This window comes from Parasteatoda tepidariorum, chromosome 2, assembly GCF_982258835.1.
Source record: "Parasteatoda tepidariorum strain Cologne lab strain chromosome 2, Ptep-v5.0, whole genome shotgun sequence".
Taxonomy (NCBI): Eukaryota; Metazoa; Arthropoda; class Arachnida; order Araneae; family Theridiidae; genus Parasteatoda; species Parasteatoda tepidariorum.
In genome coordinates, this window is record NC_141756.1 from 23,788,312 (window position 1) to 23,812,620 (window position 24,309).

The 24,309-nt window shown below is 27.6% G+C and overlaps 1 protein-coding gene across 2 annotated transcripts; it reads left to right on the top strand.

The window, feature by feature from the left end:
* The first annotated feature begins 1,457 nt into the window (after positions 1-1,457).
* LOC107455285 (uncharacterized) lies at positions 1,458-23,899 on the top strand. 2 transcript variants are annotated; one of them, XM_087157016.1, is made up of 6 exons: positions 1,458-2,025; positions 11,688-11,841; positions 13,133-13,306; positions 15,951-16,133; positions 17,784-17,983; positions 21,069-23,899. In XM_087157016.1, exons 1-6 carry the CDS (start codon positions 1,760-1,762, stop codon positions 21,196-21,198), a joined length of 1,107 nt encoding a protein of 368 aa, XP_087013142.1. In that variant the 5' UTR covers positions 1,458-1,759; the 3' UTR covers positions 21,199-23,899. The 2 variants fall into 2 exon arrangements, with proteins under 2 accessions (XP_087013142.1, XP_087013143.1); XM_087157017.1 differs by lacking the exon at positions 1,458-2,025 and adding an exon at positions 8,839-8,981.
* Positions 23,900-24,309: the final 410 nt, after the last annotated feature.

Below are 24,309 nucleotides of genomic sequence, written 5' to 3' on the forward strand. Positions count from 1 at the left end.
TATCTATATATATATATATATATATATATATATATATATATATATATATATATATATATATATATATATATATATATATATATATATATATATATATATATATATATATATATATATATATATATATATATATATATATATATATATATATATATATATATAGATAGATAGATAGATAGATATATAATTTCAAATACATTCAGAATTTATTATTTTATTTCTACTTATTTATTTATTTTTTAATCTTCGAAACTTGAGAAATTCCAAATTAATGTGCTATTTTAGTTTGGAATTTTTTTAAATTTTCTGTTTCCAAAATTTATTGTTTTTTTGTTGTTGTTTTCTCAATTATTTCAAATTATTCCTTTTTGAGTTCAACTTGCAATGATTATTTTACTTAAGAGAAAGACACACTAGTGTGCTAAGTTTTGGAGACTTTTTCTGATCAAAGCTAATAATGCACCAGGGCTGGCACCTCAGGTCTCGACCACAAAACAAATCTCTCTGTACCCTTTTTACATTCTAAATGATGTGTGAAGTAATTTAAAGAAGGGTAAAAAAAAATAAAAAGAAAGAAGAAGGAAACTCGTTTGCTTCGATTTATAACTGGCAGCAAGATTTGATTAATTTTTCAACTTTACCACCTGTTTAGACCAACTAAGGAACAGGAAGTCCCTATTGAAGGGACCACCTATTTACTTAACTGAAAAACGGAAATTCGATTTTAGCTGGTGAAACATTTCTCAAAAATAAACAATTTTTTTTTTATTTCAGTACCTCCTCTTTATGCAATTAGGCGGGGACAAAAAACAACAAATATTCGTTTAAACGGGAAAGTTTAACATTCGTTTCATATAAAATGATGATTTGGTTCCATTAAATTTTATTCATATGAGCGGGTTATTCGATTATCCGATATGCGATTAAGTAAGGACGACTGTGTGTATATATATATATATATCACAAAATTAAATGAACCATTTACTTTGATACGTAAGCCAATTTTAAAAATCAACGCAGCTCAATTGTTTATTTGAAACAAAAATTTCTATTAAAAATGTAAAATTAGGATTTTTTTTTTAATTACCACAGAATAATAAGTCTTCTTTCTTTCCTAATCCCCAAAATTAGCAGGGATAAACAATGTCCATGAAATTCATGACCCGGAGGAAGTCGGTCACCAAAAATGGGTTTTCTAGAATGTCCCTCTTGTCCAGTCCGGGATATGTTGGGGAGAAGCCTGCATGTTGTGGCACCTGGGGCAGTTTGGGAAGATTTTAACACTACCCTCGAAAGAAAGAGACTTCATTGCGGTTGTACGTTGAGTGCACCTCCTGGACGGGTGCTCTGGTACCAGTGATGTTTGGGGGGTACGAGCCAGGAAACAATGTCTCCTTTTTTCTTTTTCGATGCCAGTTCCATGAATCTGAGTGAATTTGGACTCATCAAAGTTTCTTCTGTCCCCTTCGGCGATATCACGGCCAGGACCCCAGCGTGAGAAGGGATCCACTGGAGGTGGACTTCACGCAGTCCTGAGAGGGTTTTAAATAAGTAAACAAGACAAATAGGAAGTCTGGATATTTCCTCTTTGTGGCACATCTGGACGAAACATATTACTATTTGAGGGAGACAGTAATCTTACACCTCCAAATTTTATTACTTTCAACCACGAATCGGCGCGAAACGTTTCCTTACCTTCTCACTCTAAACGGGAAAATATTTTAGTTTATTTTGTAATATATTGTTCTTATTTGTAAAAATGCAAGAGATAGAAATAATAGCAATTTTAGCTCTTTTAGTTCGCAAAAGAAGAAAAGAAAAAAAATTTCAAAGACTAATGCGTCATCCTTTAACGGATAAGCGCCATATATTTGGCCATTATTACACTCAACACAATGAGTTAAAAAACCAAACGTCGAGAGAAACATTTGGAACACAGGAGCACTTGCAGGCTATGAGGCCTCCTATCACATCCAAGAACAGTTGTCCGATTCATCCAGAAGAAAAGCTTTTAGTGACTATAAGGTGAGTTTAATAATTATTATCTATTTATTATTATATATATGCTAGAAGAATTGTTTAATATTTAGATAACATTAACTAAGGTCATCTGTTATAAGATTTGAAATCTGTCATAAGATTTGGGGACCAAATTCTAATAATTACTATTTAAAACAGTATATGAAATTTCATTGTAATATTTTAGATAGGGCTTTTTTTAAATAAAAGATATCCAATAGAAACTAGTATTTGGTATTGCAGTTAATAGTATATCTCAGCTTAGAAATATGCATACCAAACTTGATCATTATTATTTAGAAAGTTAATTGATTGTTTCTGTTGTGGAAATTCAGCAATTTTTATTTATTTATTTTTTTTTATATAATTTAGTCAATCTTGAACAACATTCTTTATTAATTTATTTTATTTTTTCGAAAAAAAGTAGTAATATAGATTTTAATTATTTGGCTATTTTTTAAGTCCTTAATCAATAAAAGTTATAAAAAAAAGTAGCATAACGAAAAGAAAACTAATTATTATGAATAAAAAAGCAAGCACCAAATCGAATTTCTTAATTTTTTTCATGAAAAGATATTTAGCATTTTACAGTATAAACATGCATTAATAGTCGAATATTCTCACTATCTTTAACAAAAGGGTAATACGTTCACTGATATGTAAGTCCTACTCTACCGCCTGACTGGTGGTCTTTCTCCGTTTTTGTTTACCATGGGATTAGTAAAGGTGAGCTTTTTCATAACTGGGCTTGTGTTATCAGATTGGAAATTATGTCTGAGCCATCGTAGTCTATTACATTTTATGCCTTTAACAATATCAGGTTGCTTGTTCTTTTGATAAATTCAGAAGTTGAACGAAGATCTCCCGCTATTATTCTCATGGTCAACACCAAATACTTTGACTAAGATTTTCCGTTCAATGATCAATATTTTTTTTTCTTCATGTAACTTGGTTATTGCCCAGCAATCGAGTTAATATTTCATAGATATTAATTTTTGATTTTAACCTAAAAAGTCAAGATTTTAGTTGATTTCTGAAGCCATCATAGCATTTATTTGACGTGGAGAGCTTGATGTTTATCTCGACGGTGAAATCATAGTTAGCAGTAATGGTGGTTCCAAGTGGGTAACTCATTCAAAGGTGTAATACTTCACATTAAATGGTTATCATGTGCAGAATTATCTTGTTTCTACAAGAATCCCAAGAAAGCAACACTTGTGTTACCACTTTTTTTTTTTTAATTATATATAAAAGAAAAAGTAGTCCTTTTAAAAAGACACTAAATAAAAATTTGTTAAACTGACTCACCCGACAAAAATGCTTTCAGGCTTCGCTACCATTTTTTTTCCCACATATATATAACCCTATATACAGCTGTGCTTACTTAAATTTAAAATCTCTTTTTTTATTTCTATAAATTTATTTATAAAAAATCTTCTAAAAGAGCTCGCAGCAATGTTTCCAATATATTAGAAGATTTATTGCGAATGTCAGGGTTTATACTGAGATTAAAAAACTTAAGAAACTGTAGCAAAATTAATCAAAAAACTATTTTGAAATGTTTGTAATCCCCAAAACGTTTTAATAACTCCAATAAAAAAAATCACATGTTTGAAAGTCTCATTTTCGAGCCACAAACGCCTCTAAGTTCCGAGTTTAAGGATAAAGATCTTACTTTTGGAGAGTTTCATTCAAAAATCGAGCATAATTATTATAAATTTATGACTTATCAGCCGAAAAAATTTTTTTTAAATCATTTCTTTGTCTTTTAACCCTCTTGTATCCAACGTCCTTAAAGAAAATTCCTTTCCAGGAAGAAAAAAACATTTTTTTGCAGATACTTCTATCCATTATATTTAATAATAAAGTAAAAATTGTTATTTGGATCCTAATTGAACTCACAGTGATTTTTAAAAACTTAATTGGTTATAAAACTGCAAATAATATCTACTTCTTCTAAATCTTAACAAAAGTAATCGCAGAATCCTATCGAAAATTAACATGCCGTGGCCTTTAATACGTTTAACTATGAAACCGGCTTTTAATTTGATTTGAAACTCAAAACATATTTAGCTTTTAAGTATCACAGCGTTAAGTTTTATAACTGAAAATAAGTGCTTAAATTGTTAATATGTTCGGATAATTAAAATGTCTCGTTTCACTCACAAATAGGCGAAAAATGTCTTAATCCTCCTAACGCCATTTTATTTTCGCTTCAACGCTGCGACCTTTGAAGCAAATGCTTGCAACTATTTTATATATATATATATGTATATATATAGATTGCTTTCACATATAAACCTTTTTCTGTGACTTAACGTTAATAGGTTCAAAGGCTGGTCACATTCCCAGGGCTGACAACTTTATTCGCCTTTTTGGGCAAATTTCATCTAGTAAAAGCTAAGTTTTTATTTTAATGTATGACTCCTTGTTTTGTAAATTTTATTTAAAATTATTTTTTACATGCCAATGCATGTATGTAAATAATTCAAAAATTGACTCCTCTACGGATGAACTTTACTTTGTTCCATTTCTGTGAACTTCGTTCCATTTCTGTGTTCCGGATGAACTTTACTTTGTTCCACGTTAAGAGCTTTTAGGGGTGTCAGTAAGGTAAATACTAATAATGCTAAAACTGACCTTTTTCGATGTACCTTTTCTCAGCATTCAAATAAGATATTGCTTCAGCTTTATTTCACAGAATATTTGCATATACCTGTTTACACTGTGAAAACTGTTAATACATATCTTTAGCAGAATTTTTTTTTTAAATTATGAACTGTAAACTTTTAATTTTTTAAAAAGTTTAATCAAAATTTTTTCATAATTCAGAAAATATTCCTGTTAACTCTAAGACATTGCAACTGGTATAATCTCAAATATCCCCAAAAAAATTTCAAAGCAATATCATAAGTAATTTCTTAGAAAAGGTACATCGCAAAATGTCAGTTTTAGTATTACTATTGATATATGCCATAAACATGTATCTTATTTTATACTTAAAATGCTGACTCCTCTTAAAATGTTGGCAAAATTACCAACTATTCCAAAAGCTTTAATTTTTAATTGTTTACCATTCTATAAGAGATTTTGCAAAAACCGCAGTAGTTCACAGTCCTGCATTCCAGAAAAATTTAAGAACTGATGGAAAAAGAAAACGAAATACTTTAACTAATCATTATCGAGCAGAAGCATTTGTAAATATCTGTGTCACAAATACCCAACTGAATTTCTAAAATTAACTTGAAATTAAAGTTTAAAAACTCTGCAAAAACTTCGTAAAACATTTGTCACCACTTTTTGAATTTTTCCAGACTGTGAACACCTTGATTCAGCTTCAAGCATTTTGCTAAACCATTAACTCCGAAAATCACGAAAAACCTTCTAACTTTTATTATTTTTGTTTCAGATTCTACACGAAAAGGAACTTGAAGAAAAAAAATGAGAAAAGGGAAATTTTTCTTCGTTTTTTCATTTCCGTAGCTCATAATCTAGACTAAATCTTTTGTTCCTTTCCTTTTTGGAAAAAGAATTTGCACGCTATCTTAAAAATCGTGCGATCACTGTTTTAAAGTTATTCACGCAATCAGGAGAAAATGGCGACATTTTCACGAGTTCGATATCGATGCAAAATAAATATAATATTAGTACTCATCTAGAAATGAGATTTAAATTATTCAAAAACCAGTACGCTACGACAATTTTTAAATTTTCTTTTAAATTCTTATAAAAATAGAAGAAAAACATTTATTAAGAATTAAAAGTAATAATTTTTTAAAAAGTTCAAACATATTTGAATCTTAAACTTTCGACATTATGAACTTTAATTATTTCTATTTTAAAAATCGGTATTTTATGTACTACTAGATGTATATGCAACCGTGAATGACCGAAATCATGAGAATGTTGACTTTCACTGGTTAATGTCAACAATCACATAGATACTTTACTGAATGTCCGAAATACTCGTTATATCCGATCAGATATTAATTTATTCGTTGATATTATTACATTTATTCGATATTTAAATATCTGCTGAGGATAGATTAAGAGAAATATCAGTGTTAGGAGTACCGGGCAGTGGCCTTGAACCTTAAAAAAAAAAAAAAATAAAAAAAAAATAAAAAAAAAAAACATCAGTGTAGGGTATACCGGGCAAATGTTTACCGAGCAGTAGCACTTAACTAGACCCAGTATATATATCGGACATTTACCAAAGTAACTATGCGATAGTCAGTATTCACCGGCGGATGTCAACAACCACCAATTTCGGTTATTTATAGTGACATATACAAACATAAATATTCATATTATAAACGACAACACTAATTTGCTCTTCTGTAATGCCATGAGATCATAAAAAGGTAAAAAGTGTTAATCAATAAGAAGCAAAAATCTCTTTAAAGATAATAAATTACAACATTCAAGGTTTATGCGAAATTTTATTTTCCAGTCTAGTGCAGAAACTGAAGCAAACATTTTTTAAACAAATCGAATTTTCATCAACTTTTTATCACAACTTAAGAATATAACCATTTTTTTTAATTATTTAACCTTTAAAATATCTGTTTAAATTATTTATATGTAGAGGAAAACAGTATTTTTTCATTGAAATTTTTTTAAAAATATTAATCAATGTTCCCACGACCTGGAAAAAACAAATGAGTGGTAGCTAAAAATTTTAAAGACTGTTGAAAAATGCTTAAATTTATCCGTCATTTATGAATTACGAAATTATTCCCGAGTTATTTTTTAGGCTCATATATATTTCTTTCAAATTTGATAGTTATTGAATGCTTAAAACATGTAAATTTATATCACTTTTGCTATTACTTCAAAAAATTTTCCAGGCCTGTTAATGCCTTATTTTTGCTATCACTAAAAAACAATAATAACAACATATGAAACCGCGCCCGCTAAACAGGCCAAACTGTGCACACGCGAGATAATTCGAGCGGCGTTGTATTTTATGATGCTATAATTTTTCACATTCGAATATAATCGAGAATTGAAAATAATAATGTGAAAGCTAAGGTAAAAAATCGTTTTATTGATATTTATCATTTACATCGGATTGTAAGCTATGACACTTATTTATTCAAGAATAAAATATAACCTTTTTCCATGGAACAAAAGCGCAGTGTATCAAAATTGTCCACCGAAAGAAAAGTTGAACCAGGAGCGGAATCAATTTTTTAACTGTAAAAAAAAATTGACTTTTTTTGGCTGTTTTTTTTGAAAAATCTGTGCGTTAAGGGGTTAATAATGCAATGCATGGTACAGGATGCGACAAAAAATGCAAAAAGCGATAGTAACTGAATTTCTTATTGTTTATTTATTATTTTGTTTAATTATTCAATCATAACTTCCACTATGACTTACATTTCAAATTTTTAATATTTAAAGCAAAATCATTCCTCAGGTGTAAGTTCAATTTTAAACTGGAGAAAAAAAAATTGCTGGAAAATGTTGTTACTTTCAATATCTTTTAATAAAATTTTGAATTTTATTGACACTACTTTTTGCATTTTTTTAGTAGCCTGTGGCAAGCCTTATGGTAATAATTACGAATGGATAATAAAGTAGAAAAATTAAAAGTGAATGAATTCAGTATCGACTATTATACATATATATATATATATATATATATATATATATATATATATATATATATATATATATATATATATATATATATATATATATATATATATATATATATATATATATATATATATATATATATATATATATATATATATATATATATTACATTAGATGAATGCCAATAAGGAAACTCTTGTGCTAGCACATTTTATTTTTTAAACACAGTTCAAATATTGCCTTTATACTTTCTAAAACTAATGAAGTTAATATATTATTATGATTAGCAGTATTTAAAATTTAAAAATAATGACATTTCAAGTGTGAAATGTTCTTATAATTTTTAGATAATTTCTTAATTTTATTAGACCAAGGAAAATAAACATCATTACGGAAACAAAGTGAAGTGCCTTTTTTTTTCAAATGCAAAAAAAAAAAAAAAAAAAAAAAAAATCTGTTATTTTACCATGCATTTTTATGTCCAATTTTATAACTAAACAGCAAAATTATTAACAACCTTTAATTTTTTTTTCTTTTGAGCATTAAATTCAGTGCCGTTCCTGGGGTGGCGAACGCCTGCGTGCAAGAATAATTTTGTGCGCCCCTATATACTATGCTTAAATTCTGATGATAAGGCCAATTTTCATAATCATTTTTAGTTTGAGGTTTAAACTGAATAGTTTCCTTAAAGACTAAAGTCACTTTAGTGTAAGTGTTTGATTATGAAAATGGGCGTAATAAAATAAAACAACGAAAAAATATGACAAAAAATTTATTTTCGACATCAAATAACTACAATATTGACTATTAACGACTATTAATTGACTATTAACGTACAATATAGGTCATAAATTCCAGTGTAGAAGCAAAGTGTAGAAGTTACTTCTTATATTAGTTTACTGTTTCTTCCTGTAATCAAAGTTTACAGCTTTGCTATAATTTGATTTTTAATAATTTGATTTTTTTAGAATCGTTGAATTTGGAGCCCCTTAAATTGGGCGCCTGCGTGCGGGGCATTCGCTGCATACCCGCCAGGAACGGCACTGATTAAATTGTATTTTAATTACATTGTGTGAATTATAATTCTTAAGTAACATCAAAATGTAATCAAATTTCACCTCAACCACAAAAGAAATACATATTTTTATTCGACTTTTTTTGAACTTTTGAGTTCAATCCGTCTCCTTATCTTCTACCTTTACGAACGATGTTACTCACCCACTTGTTTTGGCATGGTAATGACCTGTTGGCGTGTTCTGTTGAGTATTGGCGTCCAAAACCCAAGAGTAATTAATACGGTAATCCTATTTATGTGTATGATTTGTGTTTACATAGTTTAAGGGAATCAGCATGACAGAGTAAGTATTTCTTTAATTTATAACATAATTTCTCTGTAATTGACTTTCTAGGATTAATTTTTATACCAAATATCTTCTTCTAAAAGAAATGATGGATAATTTGAATAAATCGGAACCAATCCAAACTCAAGTGCGAAACAGAGATTAAATTTACCGCCAATTATCTACTTTAATGAGCTTTTGATTTAGATTTCATTTAACCATATATACTTATCTTAATATCTTGTTTGAAATAAATTGATTTGTTATTCAACGATTTATTAAACCATTTAATTTACATTTGCAAATTTTGTGTAAATTAACTTTTAAACATGTTTACTTTCTTTTCTCGGTTTTAGGAATAAATTACTCATTTGTTAAGCAGTTCATTAACTTTAAAATTTATTAGATTTAAGATGCATTATTTTATATATTTTCGATGCATGAAAAAGCGAAAGAAAATATCAGAAGCTAATTATGAAATGTATCTACGAGCATAAACTATACATATAGTCTTTTATGAATATAAATTAAATAAACCTTGTGTTCCAATTATATAAACAAAGTTTTTGTTGAACAATTTCAATTATGGTGACTGATTTTTAAAAACTCTAATAAAAAATTTCTGCTAGAAGCTTGAAAAATTCACAAGTTTGTATAGATGAAATGCAAATAAACAGTGCATAATCATAAAAAGTTATATTTATTATTCATCTAAAAATTTACAAATTTTAGTTGGTTTTTGACTAATTTGTTTACACTTAAAATTTCATTATTTTCCAATGCTGTTAATCATAATAGTATATTAACTTCATTAGTTTTATTAATTATAAAGGTAACATGTGAACTGTGTTTAAAAAATAAAAAGAGGTAGCATAAGAGTTTCTTCAGCAGCATTTATTTTAGTAGAAGGCAGTGATGATGTTTATAAAAATGTTAAATTAAAAATGGTTGAAACTGAATTCATATTTAATTATTTATTAGTAATTTAAAAGTGCAAAAAGTGTTGTTAATAAATTTCAAAATTTTATTAAAAATCAATTTTAAAACCTTTATTATTATTTTTTTCCTGAATTAATATATTATAAGGAGACTGCATTTAATGTTCTAAAACATGTACTCTTCTTAATATTGCTATTTTTTTTTCTTTCAATGAATCACTTTGATCTTGTTTTTAAATTCTGCTCTAAACTTTTACTAATAATTCAATGTAAAAAAATTTCTTACCAGAATAAATTTCATATCGAACTGCATCAAGCTTAGATCCTTCTCTTTTTGAAGATTTAATTTTCATTTCTTTTAATTGTTTCTTTCTTTTTTTTTTTTTTTTTTGGTGAGGTTTTATTGCTCTAATTGCTTTTTTTTTTCAATGTTTGACTGTTTGAATTAGGCATAAAATATAGTTTTCTTTTATTAGATTCTAAAAATACTGCTTTGATATGTTTTAAAAATTCTACATATCCCCCTCCCTCTAAGCCTTAAAAAAATAAAAATATGCAGTTAGTAATTTTGGATAAATATAAGTTTGTATAAGACCACTTTAAGATTTTTTACAATTTATGCTTAAATTTCTTAAAATTGAAAATTTTGATTTGGGAGATTGTTGAAAATTCTCTTTTATAGATTTAGTTTGCTTACTGTGGTGTAAATATGTTATACAGTTGAGCACTGTTATGGTAAACTATGTAAAGACTCAGTAGTAAGTCCACTATAATCAGCAGTTCAAAACATCAATATTATTTTACAAACTATTTTTTTTAGCATGTGTCAATCTTGTTAAAAAAGAAAAGTGATTAAGCATACAAAAGAAAAATCAACACGTGCGACAAAAATTCAAAATTAAGATTTTTATGTATTTGATAATTTTGTGTGATAAGCTACTTATTGCAAACTATTTTTATCAAAATTAAATTTTGTTTTATCAGTTTTTTTTAAATTCTATTTTAGCATTCATAGCAATAGAAAGAATATAGTTGTCAAGCCATTTTTCTCGAAATCTGCTATGAAGCACTTACAATGTTTTTTTATTTGCACTGTAGAATAGAGAACATGACTTGTTTGTAAATTATTAACTGATTGAACAGATAATAAGTAAAATATTTAAAAGGAAGTAATCATTTTTCCATTTTAGGGAAAGGATTTGCAATTTTCATTTGATTACTATTTAATTTAATTACAGTACACCAATATTGTTCAGTAATTAGTAAATAATTCAGTCCTTTCTAATCTGCATTTTTCCCTAAAAAAATTCTGAATTATTAATGCTGATTTCATTTTTGAAATAAAGTTGCCAAAATTTTTTGTCCTTCTTTAACCTAAAGGATGAAGTTAAGTAAATGGTCAGTATTTGCTGCTTAGCAACTTGTTTTTCATTGTTTATAAGTGAAGAGTATGTAAGAGTAAAATATGATACAACATACAGCTTGTCCTCATTAGAAATCACAACTCCTTCAAATTTAAAGTTAGAGAAATTATAAAAGAAAAGAAAAAAACTGAGGAAATGAAGAGTCTACTATTAAAGAATTATCAATTTTTTGACTGTCCACTATAATTGTGTAAAATAATGTCATTTAAATAGGAATACCACTAAAAGGGTTCACTTCAAACACATATTCACATTATATTCGATTCATTATACCAAAATTCAACTTTATTTAGAGATTAGTTTACAAAGAAATTAAATTATTTTGATTTAGCATTTGTTTACAATGTTTTAATTATTTTTAGAATTCAACCAGTGAAATTGGCATTTGATGTCTTCAAACCTTCAGATCATGATGAATCTAACAGTCCTCCTGTTATTTTACTGCATGGAATCACACGTTCAAAGGAAAGATGGTCTTCAATTCAGCAAAAATTAGCTGATTCTACAAAGCGTTTGGTAATAATGATTTAAGTTTTTTATTTTAATGTTCATGTTTTATTTTAGATTTGAAATTGTTTATAGTATTTTTTAATAACATAATTTACATACCATACTATTATTCTTGTAAATGGTTATAACTTCAAATTCTTGTCCTTGCATTACATGAGCTGTCGTGTTTTGGAGAAGTCAATAAGTGAACGTAAATTGAAATTTCTTACGACTATATAACCTTTTAACCATTAGAATGTCTAAAATTTAGGTGCGCAATCTGTGTCCCACGTCCCACACGCAGCCCACCAACTATTTAGATGTGACCTACGGGAGCTTCTAAAAATAATATTTATTTTTAAAAAATAAGAAAATGTCTCAAAAATTTAAGTCATCACTTTTTGATGTGCTCAATTTGCGCAGATCCCATTGTGAATTTGTGCTGTTTATCGATCGCTTTTTCAATTATTATTATTGCTACAAAATTTGGAAAGTTAAAAATAAAAAATAAACATGTGCAATATTACGGTGTGCGAATTTCGAATTCATTAAATCACTTTTTGACTTGTTTTATCTTTGTCGATTTTAAGTTAAATACAAATGACGTTTCAATTTTTTTTTTTTTGCATTTACAACTACTGTTTTCTTGTGGTTTTTAATATCCTGATACATTCATTATGATATTAGGACTTGTGAGTTTTAAATGTCACATTTAATTTTGTTATTTTTTTTATGTGCTGTATTTGTGCCGATTTCACCATAAATCTGAATGATTTTTTCTTCTTCTTTTTTTTTAAAAAAAAGGGAGTTATTGCTACACTTGAAAATTAGAATAAGATATTATAGTTTTTAATTATTCTTTTACTATTCTCATTTACATAATATACTACATTTATTTTAATTTCTTAAAAACTTTATTTCTCTTTCCAATTATTGCTTTTTAGATTTTACTTATTTAAACATAAATTAAATTGCAATTATAAGCTGTTTAAAAAACTGTTTTAAGATTTTTTTTTTTTTTAAGAAAAGTTTAATTTCTTCCACTTAGGTTGGAAGATACTTATTTTTTCCATACTGTTTTTTTCCACTGTGGACGAAACTTGCTGTCTTAGAAATACATGATATGTGTTTTTAAACAATCCAAATTTTTATTTGTCTAAATTCTAGGTTTTTTTTATTCATATGAAAATATCATTTGCTTATTTTACAGAAATGTTTCTCACAAAAATTTAAAAAAGGTCTAATCTTAGTAGCATTGTTCTTAGATAAGTTGTTAATAATTTTTCTCTTATTCTATATTAACAGTCTAATGTTCTAGGTTTATGCATTAGATGCAAGAAATCATGGGGATAGTGAAAAAAGTGATTTGTTCAATTTCAACGCCATCACAGTGGATGTTAAACACTTCATGGATACGCACAAGATATCCAAAGCTTCATTTATTGGCCATAGCATGGGAGGGTTAGCAGCTATGGAATTGGCTCTAATTGCTGTATGTATAGCTAATCTATATTTTTAGTTTTAATCCTAATTTATTTTCTTCTGCCCTTTTTGTAATCTATTAAATGTTTTTATATTATATTTCACGTGTTATATACAAGTAATTATTTTTTTTAAAAATCATCAAAATGTGAGTTATTTAAGTTAAAGACTGACAATTTTATTTTTACTTTAAAGAACCAAGCATTAACCTCTTTTATATTCTGTGAAATAAGATTTTGATAATGATTTTATTAACTATTTTTTAACTTTCTATTTTTGTAAAAAGAATATGTGTGTTAAGTAAGTATCAATTATTTTTTACTTTTTGTGCAAACATATACTATATTACACATGCATTTATTTATTTATTGTTGTGGTTTATCTTTTTCTCTATTATTGTTTTCTACTGACTACTAGATAAAACATGATTGTATATCATTTTTCTGACACCTTGACAGAGATCGTACTCTTGATGATAAATATGTTTTTCATATTTGTATTTTTTTCCTTTAATATATTAATTTTGTTTTCAAGACTCAATAAATAACGTTTATAAATGCTTAATCATACAACTAGTATGCACCTCGAGAACCTTGTTTTGACCAGCTTGTTTCCCTTTTATGGGGTCAGGGAATTTTTGTTTTTGAAGGGAAAAAAACAAAATTCCTTCAACTAAATAGGAAATAGATCAATTTTTAAATTCATAGTAACAGTAAATAGCCATTCAGGTTCACTATAAATGTGTCCCTAGCATTTATTACTATTATTGCTAATAAAAATTCTATTGCAACGTGATTAAATTTTCTTAACATCATTATTATTAAAATATTAATTTTTGCAAAATATTTTACAGCTTGGATTCAGATGATTATTCATTTACTAATAAAACTCTATCAATAATTTTAAATAACTCCTTATTGGGCCATTTTAGCTTTCAAAATTTTACATACTCTTAAGAATTAGCTATAAACTCTAATGTCACATTTACACTTTGTGTAATGTAATAATTTAATCTTTTATTTATATCTAATCTTTTAATTTTCTCAAACCTTTATTTCCTTTTTTTATATAGCAGTTTAAATTTATTATAACTTTCTGTTCGACCTTCCTCACTGGTCATACGATCATTGCCTCTCCTGAGGTGACAAATACCCCTCTAATCCTGCCTTTCTTTTTTCTTCATTTATTTTTTTAAGGAGGGCTAACTTAACCAATCCAAACTCTCCTCCTCTTTTAATTTTATTGGCTATCACTTTTCTGGTTCTACACAAGTTAACGAATTTTTTAAGATGTTTTAACACTTTTACAATTCTCTCTTGTGCATGCTTGCTGTTTACACCAAGGTGTACCCTCTTCTTTCTTTCTCCGAGATGCGGACTTTGGTCCATATAGAGGGAATTTATTTTTTACATCCTTTTCTTAGCCTTTAATTTTAATTAAATCTGCAATAATTAATTTCTGTAAATTAAATATCTACATTTATACCTTTAATTTCCTTTAACATTAAAGACCCTCTAAGCTTTCTTTCTATATTTATCTTTTTCTACAGTTAAATTTCTCGTTCTCTTATATTTTATTTTTATGCATGACTTTTTTTTTTTTAATTCTCTTGTCACCCATTTCTAATTCGATGCCTTTCTTGTTTTACAAAATGTATTAAAAGATATGTCTTACTAAATTGTGAATTTGTTCTTAATTAAATGTTGTGCTCAGTTTAAAGAAATGTGTGTATTCCTTGTCTCTCATATCATGATGGTGGTTTTTTTATTTCTCCAGTATGTGGTGAGTACTTTTAATCATTGTCATGGGTATTTGTTTTATTTCTATTTGGAAGCATCAATAAATTGTTCTAAATGATTTATTTATATTTGGATATAGCATGTCATTATCTTGTTTATCTTTTAATCTTTGATTTTGATTAATTTTTACTTTTCACCCTTATTCCAAATTTGGTGATACCAATTTGTCTAATTTGTTCAAACCTCACACTTTGTGACCTTTTGAATCTATTGGGCTATTGATATCCCACGATATCTTTGTACTACCACTTTCCTTAATGACCTCATTCCCCTTAATTTAATTACCTTTTATCCTATTTTCGGCCTTAATTTGTTTACTATTAATTCAATAATTTCCTGTTTTTTTACTCAATGTACTATATCCAAATACAAGCAAAAATTCAAATTTCAAACCATTATAATATATATAAAATAAATTTACTTAATTGGCACCATACATAATATAAATAATTTTTTCAAATGTAACATCTAACTTCTTTGTTTATAAATTGCAAAGTTTATGAATTCTGCATTTATAAATACAAATGAGAGATGATCAAATAAATGAAAGCATAATAAAAAGAAAATAGCTCCCCAGTGTCACCCTCTCTTCGTCCCTCATTAACTTTTGCTGTTGCCATTGAAAATGATTTGTTTGCATAAATGTGGATATTTTTTCTATTTTCTGAAATCATCAACAGATGGCCATAGATGGGAAAAAGATTCCCATTAACATTTAAAAACTAATGAATTTGTTGGGAAGTATACTTCTTACTGAATTTTACAGGGTTAAGGAAACAAGTTCCAATTGTATATGAATTTATTTACATAAATGTAATAAAAACCAACAGATTAATTATTTTGTTTCAATTACAGCCGGAAAGAGTTGAGAAGATTGTGATTGAAGATGTTAGCCCCAAAGAGCCTGTGCCTGAGCTATATTACATTTTTGGTGCAATGATTGAAGAGCAGATAGATTGTTTTGAACATTCCACAAATGCGGACACTGAGGCATCTCTAAATCAAAAGCTGAGAGAATGCATTTACCGCACAGTGCCTGTAAGTCTTTGAAGCTTGAAATTATTTTTGGAGAATTGTTTTCAAATATTTATTATTTTTTATTGTTATCAGGAATGTATATCATAATATTTATGTACGTTTTTTTTGTTGGTATTTTTTAATTTGTGAATATATTATTAGAGAGGGGGGGGGGAAACATAAATGTATCTTCATGCATGGTTTGGTTCTTTCATTTACATTAATTTATTTAATAATAATAATGATTTATTTATATCAATTTGAAAAGCTATGAAAAGTATTTAATGCATCATGAATTATGAAAGGAAAAAAAAAATATTAAAAATAATTTTAAAATTTAAAATCACTTAAAAAATTCATCAATACACTCCAAAAAAAAGAAACTTTAATCAGTTGAGAATAATCCCGACATAAGTGATCAGAATTAAACCTATGAATACAGATAATTTTACCAGTGTAAAATTATTATTTAAACAGCGAATTAATTTTGTTTAAATAGAATATGAATAAAAAGGCGGTGTTTTAAGGGGCAAGCTTATTTTTATAAAAATTCAAAATAAAAAATAATATTTTTAAAAACCACGTTTTTGTAGTGGAGAATAATAATTTTAAAAAAAATTGGAAAACGAAAAACGTGGGGCGCATGAAATACATAACAGTAATGTTATAGTGTGTGTATGTGTGCTCTTGAGAATATGTGTATGGTATATCTGTAATTGTATCTGAATGTGGATGTGGAATATGTTTGTGTATATGCATATGTATATGTGGCTGTGCATGTGTATAAGTAAGAAAATGTGTATATGTATGTGCATGTATACTGTTATGTATTTCATGCGCCCCACGTTTTTCAATTTTTTTTTAATTATTATTCTCCACTACAAAAACGTGGTTTTTAAAAATATTATTTTTTATTTTGAATTTTTTTATTTTAAATTATAATTTTTTTATTTTATATTTTTTAAAAATTATTACTTTTCAATTATTATTCTTCACTACAAAAAACGTGGTTTTTAAAAATATATATTTTTATTTAGATTATTTTTCTTAGTCAAGAGTAGTCAAGACTACTACAAGACCACTACTAAAATAATAGAACTTTCATTTTAAATTAGGGATACAAAAATTTTTATAGAAAAACAATACCTTTACGACTTTCATTAGTTTTATGCTGATGACAACCAAAACAATCCGGAAATGAATGAGGAAAAACTGGATCCTACCACGTGATTTTTCAGCCAATAAAAATACTCCGACAATAAAAATCTTTTCACCTGACATGTAATACTAATTTGAAATAATGGAATCGACAACAAACGACAATCTCAAAATTTTTTTATTTTTTTAATTTTATTTTACTTTGTATGTCTTTTTTCTCTTCATTTTCATGCATTGTCATCCAATTCTGAACTATGTGCCAAATTTGAAGTTTGTAGCTAGTCGGGAAGTTAGTTTAAAATCGATTACAAAATTCCACCCGGACAGACATACGCGAAGGCAAGTTTATATAAACATGGTAAAAAGGACAAGCAGGGCGTATCAAAGCCAGGAGGGATTGCTTAGGAAGAGCACTGTGATGCCTTAACCACTGTTCATGAGGTTCATCACAATGAACATTGTATTTATAATTTTGTTGCATTTTATTTATTTATTTGTCTATTTTATGTTCAGATGATTCCAGATGAGGATTTAGAAGTGATTGGCAAAATAGAATTTCCCATGAAAAAGAAGGAGAATGGATTTAAACCCCTAGCTGATTTAAAATGTGTTTTAAAAGCTGTTCAAAGCCCACCCATTTGTATATTTCCTAACGATAAAGTATTTGATGGGGATGCACTTTTTATTTATGGATGTCAATCAAACTTCACTGTGTGAGTATATTAATTTCATTTTCTCAAAAGAATGCCTTACCGCAAGAGAAACTTTTCATGGCAAATTCTGTTTCATTTTCATTGCTATTTTATAGTTTAGAGAAAAGGGAGTCCTGATTAACCTTAGGTAAAGGAGGAAATTTCAAAGTTGAATAATGTTTTCAAAATTGCAGACAATTTATTGCAGGATAACTTACCCACAGTGTGAATTTATTAATCCTGTCATAATTTGTTTGCATTTTTATGTTTTAAAAATTGCTTTTCAGCATTTGAAACTTCATAGCTTACTCTAGGTGAACCTAAACTTACTTTTTATAGACATTTGATTTTAAACTGTCCTGCGGTGGACTGATCGTTAAGACACGGTTCCCAGCAGATCACCGAAGTCAAGCATTACTGACTGCGGTCAGTGTGCGGGTGGGTGACCACTTGGATCAGTCTGCGTAGGGACCGAGCGTGTGCTGTATTGGTCCTGGTTAAACTGTAACGGCGAGAGCAGCCTCGCAAAGTTGTAAATAGTTTAAAATCTAGTAGTAGTAGTAGTTCATTTACGTCGCACTAGAACTGCACAATGGGCTATTGGCGACGTCTGAGAAACATCCCTAAGGATGATCGGAAGACATGCCATCACAATTTTGATCCTCTGTGGAGGGGGTGGCACCCCCACTTCGGTAGCCCAATGACCCGCAAGCAAAGTCGAGCACTTTAGGCTGAGAGCAGGCTGCTTTTGCTTTCCTCAGTGAAATAGATATCCCACAATTACAAATTGATAATTTGTAAGCTACAAATCGTTTGTGGTCGCTCCCTTTTACATGGTGGACGCTAGAGGAAGGGGGTTTGAACGGCGAGAGGACCACTCGTCTGGTCAGCAGATGGGGAGATAAGGAGGGATAGATTTAAATGACCCCGTCCGAGGAGTCTGTCGAGCCACACGTAGGCACAAGCCATTTTACATGCAGAAAGGTAGACCCCCTGGCCGGCTGTGGTCAATGGCGCGTGGCATCCATGTCTAATTGGTTGATATCCATGTCTAATGAGGGAGGGCTTATTTATATTTTTATGTAGTTAAAAGAGAATTTGCCATATAGGGTTTCGTTTGCGATATAGCATCCTCTTAAAAGTCCACCTCTCTCCACTGTCATCTTTAATTTCAGATTAATTTTTTTGCACTATCTTTGTTATTTTTGTTTGCACATTTTTACGAGCATTGATTTTTGATAAACACGAAACCGCTCAAGAATCTTTAAAAAAGAAAAAGGAAAAAAAAAGCATTTATATGTTGGTATAAATGTTTCTTTTCAGTTTTTTGCTAGCATTTAGGAGCAATGTTTAAGGTGGTTATATGTTTCCACTTTTCTGATACAATTTAACATATATTTATAGTTAAATGCCTCCCAAAAAATATTTTACTGCATAAATTTACATTAAATCTAGACCAGCATATGCAAACAGAAGATCTGTTGGAAGCTCTATAGTTCAGTTGTTTTAAGGAAATCCTTTAATTATAGAAGATGAATTTTGAATGCCATCATTCTTTAGTATCAAAAGACAATGTGATATGAAACTTTAAATGTAAAAGTTTAATCTCGGATAAATCAGGTTAACATCCTCTACTATTATATATGTACAAAGCAAAATCTTTTCATTTCAATGATATAAAATCGAAAATAATAATTGTACCAAAAAAAAAACTTGTTGTCATATGTTCAATTTCAGAACTATCATCCTATGTTTATGACAGTTTTAAACACTTTCTGGCAATTTTTAGATGGAAAGTTCAGCCCTGTAGCAAATATTTTATGATTGTATAAAAAGTAAAAATTGAAAAGTATGATATATTTTTATAAAAATGGTAAATAAGGGCTTCAATTTGTTAGATTGAGACGGATAGCACTAAAAAGTTTTAATAATTCTGTAAATTTTTCTCAAAGCTTTTCATTAATAAAACTATACAGTTAATAATTCTAAATAATTATAAATTTGAATAATATACATTTCTGTGTGCAATGATTAATTAATAACCATTTTTAAAGTTGGATCACTGTTTTGCCAATTAATTTTTCCTAAGAATTTTAGTTGAGAATATTTTTTAACACAGTGTTGACTTTCAATTTTACATAGAAACTAGGTCATGTCACTGGTTATTATTTTTAGCACACAATGTGCAAAGCTTTTTGACTTAACACGATCCTCAAATCTTTTACAATATTTTGTATTGCCCTTGGTGTCATAAATTGAAATAGATAATTTAAGTGCAAAACGAAGTTGACTGGTGCTGTGTTAGTTTTAAATTTGTCGTAATTTGAGGATAACAAATTATAAAGTGGGTTAACATTAGTTTTACTCTGTTTTAGAAGGCAAAATTGTTTATTCTGTTTCGATACTAAATTATAAATTTTTGTTTTCTTTATTGAAAATTTTTAACCAAATTTCATTCAGATTCTGACTACAGCCTTTTGAAAGCTAAAATATAATTTTTTTAAATTGAAAATTCATTTTTATTTATATACATTCATATCTCATATGTTAGCATAAGCCTTTCTTTTTTTTTAAATTCGATTTTCCTATTATACAGTGATTTTAATACAAATTCTGAAGCAAAGGATGAGAAAAAGCTTTGCAATAGCAAAAGAAAACATAAAATAAATTTTTTAGCATTTTTTTACATTGTATTTGACATGGCGAAATTAATATCAACACAGTATATAGTATTGTATGATAGTAAATATTATATAGTTTTGATATATTTTGCTTTTGGCTATTCAATAGTTATTATTATACTGTTGTGTTAATATATTTCGCTTTAACTGTATTAATACAAAATCACAAAGCACTAATTTTTGTTGCTATAGTCGTGTGGGTTTATAAAGAAATTATATCTTTGCACTTTTAATTTGATTTTTAATGAATTGTTTTTTTTTTTTAAATCATTCGAAGTAATTTTTTCTTTTAATTCTTTTGTTTTCTTTGCGTTATTATTTTGTGTGTGTCTATATATATATACTCTTAGAAGATATTACTATGTAGTTATTAGTTCAGACCAAATATTTTTGATTCCTGCTTATTTTTTTATTTATTTTTTCAGCATTGAAGATGAGGATTTAATTTTGAAGTACTTTCCTAAAGCAAAGTTCTATGGGTTTGAAACAGCTGGACATGAAATCTGTTCTCGATATCCTTCACAATTTTTGGATAAAGTCTGTAATTTCCTTTGAAAAACTCTTGTAAATATTTAAGTTTCTTATTATCTTGTTATACAGAATCTCTGAGTTTTTGTTGAAACTCTTTTTTTTTTTTTTTACATGAGAAATATTCAAGGGCATAATATATTTGATACTCAAGTCATTTGCATGTAATATATTTTCAGTATCAGCATTGTAATTCATTTTCATATTTTATTTTCCTGATTTCATGTCAACTTTTAAGGCCTAGTTACTAATTGTCTTGTCACTATTTATGGGATTAATGCATTAATTAGTGACATGCATTGATGTCACTAATTAATGCATTGATTCTAAACAATGTTAAGTTTTTGTAAAAGGAAATAACAAGACAAATAAGTTAGAAGATCTTACTGTCACTTGGTAGTTTCTTTTTTTAAAATAATCGGAAACATGAACTGATCCTAAAAAGCATGACTCATTAATTAACCTGACATCATATAGGGTGCAAAATATTGAATTTGATACTAAGTTGTGCCTGGGCCCACTTATTCAAAATTTTCTTTTATTACTTTGAACTCTTTGGTTTAGAAGTCTTTAATAGCTGTAGTGTGTAAAGAAAAAGACATTTTTTATTCAGAAATATTATGTTTGGGTGTCTAATAACATTCTTTTAAATAACATCTGCACTAATTAATTAGCATATTTAAAGTTAAACCCAGAACCATTGCATCCTTGTGTTTGAAAAACTGATAATTTGTTCTGTTGTTGTTCCACATTCCTTTTTTTTTTTTTGCATTATTTACTATTTAGTAATAGTCTGTGTATTCTATTAATATTTAAAAGCTTGTGTTACTAGGTTTTTTATAGGAACAATGAATATAAAAAAATTTCTGTACTTTAATGTTTTAAATGTTCTTATTAAAATGTATTGGTATTTACACTATAAAGTTTAGCCATGGCTTGAATTACAGAATTCTGTGCTCTAATTGACCCACCATGTTGAACTAGTTGGTCAGACATGTGTTGATGAACAAATAAAAAATATAACTACAAACAAGAATTGAAATTCGGCAAAATCAGACCACTTGTTGTTCGAACTTTTATGTCATAATTTTTTAGTGAAAGTTTTGAAGTAATCTTTTTACAGTTTTCTAATACTTTTCAATTATTTTATAAAATAAAAAATTTATAACTTACATGTTTATTACGCACATTTCTACTTCATAATTAAAAATCTTCATGGAACAAATAGAAATTAAAGAGAAAATTTTTTATTACTTTTGCATTGGCTAAGAAAATATTTTTGCATATTTATTCTTTGAATACTAAATATGTTATTGAACTTTTATAACTGAATCAGGGTTTGATGCCATGGTTTCATTATCCTGTGCACTATGTTAGTCATTTGTCAGAATAAAGTTATAATTATATGCCATTTTTTTAAAATATTTTTTATCAGCCTTGAAGAACATTTAATTCACACAATGGATTTACTATATTTAAACATATCTCTTTTATATGAATATATTCTAATTATTGTGTGATAACATTAAAATATTGTTCTTTAAAGTCTTCTAATTAGAGCAGTGCGACCATTTGTGTAAGATCATAAAAAAATTATAAGATTTTAGAAGAAAATAAATGTTTATTAAAGCAACTTTCTTTTTAGAAAATTAAAAGGTGTTGTAATAGCTGAAACAAAATATAACATGTTTGTTATTACAATATTTTAAACTTATTGTAATAATGATTAAAAGGTCCTGGTGTCGGGAAAATAAAGAATGAAAGGGGGGGAAACATTTAGCAGTCCCATCTGTTGAGAAACTTTGTTGCTAATTTTGAGACACAGTGGAAATAAATTTCTGGTTACCTAATCAATGTGCAATAAAGGCTACATTGCTTTCTCTTTCTATTTATCTTTAATCACTTTTCAAAGTGTCAGCCATTTTTGAGACATGTAGTATTTTATGACACATATCATAAATAGGATTTTTTTCTCAATGAAGAATCATAAAGTAGTGTTTTTCCTGTAGAAAACTACATGGCTAACTGTTATAATAATTTTTCTATTATATATAGTCTTTAATGAATGGCTATCTAATATTGTATTTAAACGTGTAGTTTGCTAATGCTTTGATGTTAGAATTTAACTGCTGCTATATGTTATTTCTAATTATATCAGCTTGATAAAAGTTTGTTGTAAATTAAATCTTTTGGATATGCTCAATTTTATAAGAAACATTTTTCTTACTATATGTAGTTAAATCTCTGTTTCCAAGAAGATGGTTATTAGAAACTGTTGCTACCATGAGTTCGTGATCTAGCATATTTATTTTTGGGACTTTCATATTCATTTAATGCATATTAGTTAGAATTGCATTAATGTTATTCATAAATGTTATATAATCATAAACTTATGTTGCTCATTAATATAGTAAGTTTTGAATAATCAAAAATGTATGCAATTCAGATATTTACGATGAATATATTCCAGGTAAAGAGATGCATAAAATGGCATTTTTTAAAAAAAAAGCTTTTTGCTTTCCATTGCATCACGAATGACATAATTTGTATAGAAACAAAACTTCTTGTATTATTTATATTTTTAAACTTGTAGAATTCAGGAATATTGTTCAATGTATCAGCTCTCTTGTTCAATGTATCAGCTCTCTTTGTTCAATGCTAATACTTAAACTCTTTTGAAAGGAATATTTTTGTAAAAAAAAAAAAAAAAAAAAAGAAAGAAAAGAAACGTTAAGTAAGTGACTAATTTTGTTCAGAATTTAAAATTAAATTAATCTTATTGTTTATTAAAATATTTTAATTCCAAACTCTTAATGTTACACCTATTTTCTTTTTAAAAAAAATTTTAGTACATTTACTGTGTATGCAACTGGTTTAAAAATTGAGCAATTATCTATAGTAATTTGCTTAATATAAATGATTAGCATTTGAAAACATCTGGCATTTATATTAAAGTACTTTATCTTTTTTGATTGTTGCTTAGCTTTGTGATTTTATACTTGTGTGTGTTTTAAATATATATTCCTATCGTTGTTGTTTTATGATTGATTTTTAAAAATTTAGGTTAAATATCAATGCCATTACATTGTATTGAACTTTTGGTATTGGATAACAAACTTTAAAAAACATTGTTATTGT